At 47.4% G+C, this 9,401-nt stretch overlaps 1 protein-coding gene across 1 annotated transcript; it reads left to right on the top strand.

The window, feature by feature from the left end:
- Window positions 1–258: 258 nt before the first annotated feature.
- Window positions 259–9,341, top strand: LOC119432724 (glucose-6-phosphate exchanger SLC37A4). Its single transcript, XM_049658371.1, has 6 exons — window positions 259–400; window positions 1,815–2,053; window positions 3,448–3,583; window positions 6,819–6,953; window positions 8,937–9,140; window positions 9,289–9,341. The coding sequence occupies exons 1-6, from the start codon at window positions 259–261 to the stop codon at window positions 9,339–9,341; spliced, it is 909 nt and encodes a 302-aa protein (XP_049514328.1).
- Window positions 9,342–9,401: the final 60 nt, after the last annotated feature.

Below are 9,401 nucleotides of genomic sequence, written 5' to 3'. Positions count from 1 at the left end.
CTTGTTTGTTTGTTTATTCGCCCTCTCTTGATGGCTCATACACGCTATGGAAGATTGACCAGGATTCCGATGGAATTAAAAGGCGAGAAATGTGATTTTTTTTCCTTTTATAATTTCTTTGTCCTATGCACTCGTCTGATCGCCCGCTTCAAAGGGCAGCGGCTGTATGCCATCACTATAAGCAAGAAAGAAGAAGAAGAAGTAGATGAGATCTTCATTACGCCTTGGCTTGAGTAGCAGGCCTCAAAATCATTTTTGATGGCTACGGGTATCAAGCGCTACCAGGGCATGATATTCGCGACCCTGTTCTTCGGGTACGCCTGCTACGGCTACAACCGCAAAAGCGTCACATTTGTGCTGCCCGCACTTCTCGCTAACGGACTGCGCAAAGATGAAGCTGGTAAGTACTCCGTCCCCTTCTATTGGCTGTAGAGAGCCGTGCTAAAGCTACAATCCCACCGTTGGCGCATTTCCTGTCGTGTTATATATAGCGCACTGGCGACGCGCCCATTTATGTCGAGTGATGACCTCACTCCGAACTGGGGTCCACACACGTTCTGTATACGACGTTGTGCACTGCAGCGGCCGAATGTGTGGCACGTCCCTATATTCCCTCGACTTCAACGGTAACCACATGGTTAGCGCAGTTCGGGCGTATTATTATTGGCGTGGTCATCGTGGTAAGCACTAAATTATTTATACCGATGAACTATTCTGCCAAATCCTCATGTTCAATCATTTGGCTGAAAAATGATAGTTTACGCGACAACATAACGACCAAACCTCTATATGTTTCTTGAATTCCGCGCCCGAACCTTATCGCGGTAACTCCAGTGTGACGTCTTGGATTTTAAAGTATTTTGCTGTATATTTGTTGAATTTTGGTCCATTTTGGGCACAGGCAAAGTTCATGAAGCTTGCTAGATTGAGTCCTATAGATACTTTTGCGCTGCAATGTAGCCAATCTTTACCGTTTATCAAGTCAAACAGAGCCGAATAAACGCTGTCAAAATCCATGACGTCGTGGCGAGATGTGGGAACTCGCCCCCGTCCTCGGTATTGTGTCTTTTGTGGCTTACCAAGACACTCTAGCAGAAGCGCAAGTTAATAAGATTATTTCTCTTCAGCGTCCCTCTTGAAGTGCACTCAGGAAACGCGTTCAACTGGATCGCTACTTTTCCAATTCGTGAGCTCGAGTCACTCTAAATGACGATTAAATTAAATTGTGTGACTTCACGCGCCAAAATTACGATATGATTATGAGGCACGCTCTATAGTGGGGGACTCTTGATTAACTTCGACCACCTGAGGTTCCGTGTCCTCAGCACGGTACTACAATACGATACGAACCAGTGCAAATGCTATAACTTGATATCGCAAGCAAGATCTTGCTTGATTACACATCTCGGAGGCACGTATGACGCACAAGAGGCTTCAGACAAGAGGTCTTCACAAATCAGTGCAAACCGCAGTAGTATACCTTGCTGTCGCAAGTTGTCCGGGATTACACCTACCGGAGCCGTGTATGACACACAACAGGCTTTAGGCAAAATGCATTCATGAATCACGGCAAGCATTAAGAATACTTGCCTTCGCACGTTAGGTTTTACGTGATTACTAATCTCGGAGGCGCATAGGACACACAAGAGGCTTCAGACGAGAGATCGTCACGAACCAGTGCAAACACTCGGTGTAACTTGCCTTCGCAAGTTGAGGGGGTTACCGTGTTCAGAGTGTACAATCCTTGCGACGATCGTGGTCCTCTTGCTCATGAGTATATATAGAGCGAACCCTGTGACGTCCACGCCTGGCAGGCGCGATCCTGAGCAGCCAGAACCTGGCGTACGCCGGCAGCAAGTTCCTGTTCGGCGTGCTGTCAGACCGCGTCAGCTCTCGCCTGATGTTCGCCGCGGGCCTGTTGATGTCGGCCGTGTTCACCATCGTGCTGGCTGCGGCGGCGTCCGTATCCGCCGAAGTGATTGCGGTGCTCTGGTTTCTCAACGGCTGCGCCCAGGGCTGCGGCTGGCCCTCGCTCATCAAGGTCCTCCAACAGGTCAGCATTCTTTGATCCGCACTGCGGCAGTCGTGTATTTGTGGCCCCGGAAAACTTCCGGTCGCGCCTTTTAGAGCGCAGCTCTCGCTCGTTTCTGAGGTGAGCGCGTTGGCGTAACCGGGCGGACGAGCGCAGCGGATGACGCGGAGTGCACCGGGGGATGAAAAAAGTCGCAGTTTCGCCCGAAAGGCGCAGCATCGATTGCAATAGCAAATTAGTAGATGGCTATACTAAGCAAGGATAGTAGTTTAATGGGCCGTAGAAAGTTGTAAACATTCGCTTACTAACTAAATAGACAAGCACGGTGTCACGCGCTCACAGGTAAACTTGAACACATCTCGCTCGATGAACCTGGAAACTCGCCGGAATGAGAAAGTGCGCCAGCAGCAGCAGCGGGCGAGTTGACCTTCGCGCCATCTCTCGTCTCGCTTTAACGCGAACTAAACGTCGAAAGCACAGCGCATGCGAAGCTACCGGTACTCGGCGCATGCACTTTGTCCCCATCGCAGATCGTTTTGAAGATGAGGCCCGCGCTGGCGCGCACTTCGCCCACATCGCAGATCGCTTTCAAGACAGCGCCCGCGCGGCCGCGCTGCGAGCAGCAGCCGACGGAGCAGAACGCACCCCCCCCCTCCCCCCACGTCGTTGTCGCCGTCGCCGTGAGGCGACGGCGACGACGACGTCAGAATTGCGCTTGGAGTGTTCATATAAATCGCAATAAAAAGCGAAGAGAGCGTGAGGAGGAAAACGGAGGAGGAGGGTATGGCGAAAGCGGGAGAAGAAAACGTAGTGCCACGCAAGACACGCACTGCGGCGACGATGGCTACGAGATGGCGTCAGAGTAGCGCGCGTCGTCTGGATGGTCTGTCTGCGGCGGCTGCTGTGAATCGAGCCCACGTGTCTTTGACCTATATCATTAACTACAGCTAAATGTTTCGAATGTGTTCAAATATAAGGAACATGCTTTGTGCATTGAGTTCACGTATGTATGGCTTTCTTGTGCGTTTATCTATCAAACAGTGTCCTAACTGCGTAGCGAAGTCAGTGCCAGCTGGAGTGTCCTGCAATATTTACAGGCTATTGTAAATTATATTTTGCTATTTACGCGCTAATATTAGTGGGATTTTTGAGAGGGTGAAACTGGAAGGCACTTGTGCGGTAATCATCTAAGTGGAGGAAGTGGAAGCTTCGTATGTAAAACCCCAAAAAGGAGAAGGATTATTAGCGCACAATTAGCGGTTCCTCTCGCCATTACTCAAAACACGCTGTTGGCTCTCGCGACCCCTAGCCTGCGCGGCACTGAATTGGTGTCACTTTTGTTTCTCGCTGCGTATTCGTCCCTGTAGCAGAAAATATGTCCCTTAGCAGTAATAGACGTATTTTTTACCTCGCAGTGGTTTTTACAAGCGCAGTTTGGAACGTTGTACGGTGTGCTGTCAGCTTCGGCCAACATTTCGCTGACTGTAGCCCCATTCCTGTCTTCGTATCTGATGCTCACTTACAACTGGAGAGTAAGCGTCGGGTTCACGGGTGAGTGCCTCATTTGTATGCGCAACTGACCTCGTGTCTGCACTACGCGTGCGTATATATAGACTTTGTTATTTCGATGAATACCGTAATTTACGGACTACAGTTCCCAGCCGCGGCGTGTATACTCCACGGCATTTCAAATCTGCTTGCGCTCGCGCGGCAGAACCGGTGGGTCATCCGCCGCGCAATATACATCCATGGTTGGCATTTTACGAAGAAGCTTTAGCTCGGGCCCAACTCCGACACGGCCTATTCAAATACATGTAAAACGGAGAAACGCTTTTCTGAGATAACTCCTGAACCTATTTTAATGAAATTTGTTGCATTTTAGAGAGAGAGTTAAATTGTAGTGACTGTCTCAAGCAGAATTTCGATTTAGCGCCTGAATTTTGGTAAACGAATTTTCAAAAATTTTAAAGATGGAAAGAAATAGAAGCACGAAGTTTACAAATTAATGGCCTTGCGTCAAGAACAGATGTCGCGGTTCTGTAAACGACATCCATTAGATTGTTCAAAGCGGACAAATTACATTTGTCAATTTAGATCTTACGTGAATTCGTTACGTTGTGTGCAAGGGTTCTGCAAAAGCTGTATTTCCATATTACTAAGCATTTTGAGGTTCATGTGTAGAATATCAATATTGTCCGCTTTAGATTCACTATTAGATGAAATTCACAGAATTGTGATATCATCTTTCATTGCCAAGTTACAGAGTTGTAAACGTGATAGTTTCGTTTTCCGAAAATTTGCGATTCTGGCCAATTTTTAATAAAAAATTGACGACCTAAATAAAAAATTCGAAACAAACAGTCGCAAGATTTTAAGTTTTTTTTTTTTCTTCTTTTAAATGCAACAAACCTCGTCACATTTCGTGCCAGTGATTGCCGAGAAAAACGACTTCTCTTTTTTTTTTACATGTATTTACATAGGAGCACCCGTGCTAAAGCTTCCTCTTAATGCGAACAGCATTCCTGACATCGGGAGACAAGTTTTTCTTCTTTCCGGTTATCTATCTGTCTAACCAAAAATTTGGGCCGATCCAGAAGGTGGTGCTGTCTAAAATTATGGGCCGTTCTCAGTGGGCACGTGTCTCTGGGTAGTTGCCACTGGGTATTTACAGCTCTTTAATTAACTTTTTTGACGCCATCATGGTTCAGCGGGTTTGTGTCAATGGGTATGCGCGGACTTCGTGGCGGCGTCGCCAGATGGCGTAGCATGTCCAGAGAGGAGCCGGCTCGAGTACAAGCCTTTCCATGGCGTCGCCATGACGCGTTTCGACCAATTGACATACTTGGATAGTCATCGTAGACGAGTTCTTCCAGAATTTCTTGCTTTAGCAAGTTTATATGGAATTTTTTTTTCGCTTAGCGCTACTTTGTTATGTCGCTCAGATTTCGCAGCGAGATCATATATTTACGATAAGCTGCGAAATCTGTACACTCTTGACGGAGCACGAAGCGTGCTTACTATACTAGAATATGTCGGTGTCTCACGACAAATTATGAGTCAATATTTATCGAAACTGGTGCTGTAGGATCAAAGCTTCTAACACATGGTTGTACTTTAGGGCTACCATCTGACTTCAATCCTGCAATTACAACATGACCCTCCTAAAGCACGCCATCAATAAAAAAAAAAACGTAACTAGTGAAATTTCAGAAATGATCGTACTGGCGATTACCGCGCAATTCCTGATGTCCACCACTGCTATGAGACTTTGCCATCAAAAAATCGACATTTTCATTCGAATCTCCCAGTTTTCAATAATCATAGACTTCATTCAAACATTTAGTTCCACCATGGTGGCTCAATTGCTATGCGTTCTGCTGCAAGGTTCTTGGTTGTGTTCCCGGCCGCGGCGTTCCGTTTTGATTGGTGTAAATGCAAAATGTCGTGTACTATGTTGATCCTTGTGAGCGCGAACATATGGGACATCCGCGGCATTCAGTACTATCAGCGCAGTCTAACGGTGGCGCCGATAAGCTTTGCGCCTGTTCAGTCAGTGTACACTGTTATTTTTTTTAAAGAAAAAGAAACAGAAAAAGTCTGGTAGTTTTTGTTACATCTTTATCTGTACTCTTCTTTTTCCTGTTAGCTTGTTTTCTTTGATTTCACCCAAACATTCTGTTCATTGTTTTTCTGTGGTTTTACAAAAATAAAAAAATAAAGAATTGCTGGATAGTTTATTCCATTAAGTGAGTAACTTCTACTCCCCACATGATTGCAGCTTTCATGAAGTACGAAAGAGTCAAATGATAGGAAGCGGTTGTAACAGATTATGCGCGTACAGATAAGCACGCTACGTATAACAAATGAAATGTGACCACCTGACACGACTTCTGGCGCCAGAGACCCGGCACTACGCGAAGAACCCCAGGTTGTCAAAACTTGGAGTACGCTTAAGCTTCGCCTGTAAGAGTGGAACGCGGTAGCGTTATTGGACGCCGTTGACGCCGACACCGACACCGTATTTTCTGCAACATGGGGCCCAATCAAAATTTAAAAGGCTCGGTTTTCAACATTGCCCTCAATGTTGCCTAGAACCAAATTACAGCGAAACACCATCAGAATTGGAGGGCGCTTAAGCTTCGCCTTTAAGAGTGGAACGCGATAGCATTCAAGAATCGTTGGCTGCTTATCAGGCTTTTTTTTCTCGTATTTTCAAATTACAATCCGACGCTATCATGTCTGTAAGTTGTGGTTAAGTGGTACTGTACGATTTTTATGGCGGATTTTACTTTGAGAAATTCACTTTTTGTTCACTAACGCCTTGCGCCACGTGGAGGGCCTGTGTGGTCGGGTAGGTTCGAAATGATGTGGTTCGGCATGATTATTTCCGCCAAACGTCGATTCTTAACACAAACGCCGCCGCCGATCCCGGTTTTTCTGCGACATGGGGCCTTTAACGCGGTCGCGTTAAAATTAACCCGGAGCCCTCCGCTACAGCATCCCTCACAACACACTGCAGTTTAAGGACGTTAAACCCAGCTATTTAATTTGATCACTGAAACACACGCTGCAAACTGATCTAATGTTGCTATTCAGTCTCCTTTTAGACGCAGTACGCGTGCGTGTCTCCGCCCACGTGCTCGTGCTTAGTATTTTCGTGCTACATTTTGGAATGGTTGGCCGTACTATACAAACTCGCAAACAACAAATTTCTGTTTTACCGAAAGTGAACGGGTCGCAATGACAACTGGGCACCGGCTGATTGCGTCATCTCTCGGCCCTGCAGGCGTGATATGCGCCATTATGGGCCTCCTGTCTCTGTTCACTATCGTCAACAAGCCAAACGACGTCGGCCTCAGTGTGACCGAAAGCCGGAGATCGAGTGTTAAGTGTCCGGACACCGGCTTGCCTGCCGGCAAAGGTGAGACGAGACGTACATATCATGATCTTCTTGCTTAGTAGATAAGCACCCAACTGAAAACACCTTTATTGCGATAGCAATTAAACTGACGCTCGATGCGCATTCGCACCGCCACCATCGTCGTGTTGTCCCAGTATCGACGCGCGGGTCGCGCGTGGTAGGTTAGGTCTCCTGATACGCGCAATGCGTTTGGCTGCAAAATCGAAGCAAGCGCCCCGTCACGCTCAATCTGCTCTGCCGGAGCCAGGTCAGCGTTCTGGCTTCGCTGACTTGAGCGTTGTGCGCGTACACATTATAGCGTTTTCGCTTAGGAGCTGTGTATATTTATCAGATCGTGCTGCCTGAACGGAACGAACAGTAGACGCCAAGCTAAATCTATCTTATCCTTTGGTTAGGCGCGGACTAATTTCGGTCTCATCTCTAGTGCACTATCGATGTGCGACGTCTGCAATGCCCCTGGCGGCGCTTTTTATCATGCCGGGGTTCTGAGACGCAATTCAGCGCAGCGCTAAGCCTAATTGTTATCGTTTTCAACGTATCGCCTTCGGACGAAAAAAACAATATAGTAACTTCGAATGAAACTGACACTTTCCAACAAGGAACATACAACTATTTGGTTGACTGACTTAATTATGTCAATAATTATACCGCACAGACAAACACATGGACAGCATATGAGCTGTCCATGTGTGCGTGCGTTGAACCGGCAGTTGCGAATTTTGCGAAAGCTGACTTCTTCGCATTAACGGTGTGTATGTGGAGAAGCATTGATTCGCAGTTATCTTCGGGACCATGTGTCACCGCGGTTACCGTAATCAACATATTGATATGGGATTTTACATTTAGTTGAACAAATTGATACAGTGGGGAATTCGACAGGCATCATTCGATTGACCTTGAATTGATATTTGACTAAGTTCAATGCGATACTCGTCTTTATGTACACTCCATCCTCCGGTATTCATTCCGATGCGCAGTTTTACACACGTAATTCGATTCCTATGTACAATTCGACACACACTCGGTTATTCGATTCCACGTGAGAAGCTTTTTGGCCAGTTTCCACCACGCATTCTCGTAAGCGCCTCGTTTTAAATAAGGGGCTAATTCTCCCAACTGCGGTGGTATATTCGATTCGATAGCCAATCGAGTACTCAATCAAATGGATGATTTTATAGTCGGCAGTACATGAATCGGGGCGTACAAATGAGGCACATTGAGTCCTACGCTCTCGACCAACTACTGCTCGAGTCGACTCATCCGATCGAATTCGATGGACCGATACGACATACGTCCCATCTGACATTCGGCCCGATTCACGTTCATTCTCAAAATTCAACTGGACGCTCGCTCTGGTGTTCGGAACGATTAATACACGATGAGTTCTGCGGAGAGTAATGAGGACGAAGAGGTTTCAAGAATTCAAAAAAAGTTCGCGTCCAGCCTGAACACACTTCCTGACGAGATTCAACATGAGAGAGGTTTAGCTTGTCCGGTAATCGGGTAAACGCAGGCGGACTGGGCGTTGGGGCGGAGGCGTAAACGTGAGCGGCCTGTGCGGTGCTGCCACCTGGTGGCGCAGAGCTCAAACAGACAAACAGCTAATGTTGCAGTAACCAAGTGCATTCTACTTCGCTGCTGGTGTAAATTTTCGGCAGTGGCGTAATCGTGTTGCTTTTAAATTTACAGACAAAAACAGCCAATGTTGCAGTAACCAAGTGTATTCTACTTCGCTGCTGGTGTAAATTTTCGGCAGTGGCGTAATCGTGTTGCTTCCGATAATTTACGCCAGCAGCGAAGCATAATACACTTGGTTACTGCAACATTAGCTGTTTTTGTATGTTTGAGCTCTGCGCCACCAGGTGGCAGCACCATATAGGTCGCTCACGTTTACGCCTCCGACCCGACGCGCAGTCCGCCTGCGTTATCCGATTACCGGACAAGCTAAGCCGAACGACTGGCTTCTTCTCTCACCAACCACAGAGGTCGCGCTCAAAAGCGCAACGACCAGGGAGCAGCAGGAGCAGGAACTCACCAGCTCCGCGGCGACCACTGTGAACCTGCTGAGCAGCCCGTTTATCTGGCTGCTGTCCGCGTCGTACCTGACCATGTTCTTCGCACGCACGGGTGCCGCCGACTGGGGTCAGATCTACATTATCGAGGACCTCAAGCAGACCCAGTTTGCCGGTACGCAACTCCGCTGGAAAGTTCCGCGTGGTCAATAATTCGATGAAAATTTGTCTGGTCAGGTAGCATGTGTCAGAAAAAACGCACGCACGCTGCGTGCGTGCGTGTTTCCTAATCTACGCCCTAGTGACGGTTGCCTCTGATTCAGAGAAAACAGATCTCGAAGACTATGCTTTTGCGGACTGCAAGTGCCGAAAGTGATTGCAGAGACAGAAATACGTCACGGTCGCCACGTCTTAGACACCACTGATTTATCCCTTT

Source organism: Dermacentor silvarum, chromosome 11 (assembly GCF_013339745.2).
Source record: "Dermacentor silvarum isolate Dsil-2018 chromosome 11, BIME_Dsil_1.4, whole genome shotgun sequence".
Lineage (NCBI taxonomy): Eukaryota > Metazoa > Arthropoda > Arachnida > Ixodida > Ixodidae > Dermacentor > Dermacentor silvarum.
This window is presented reverse-complemented; position numbering and strand designations above follow the sequence as displayed.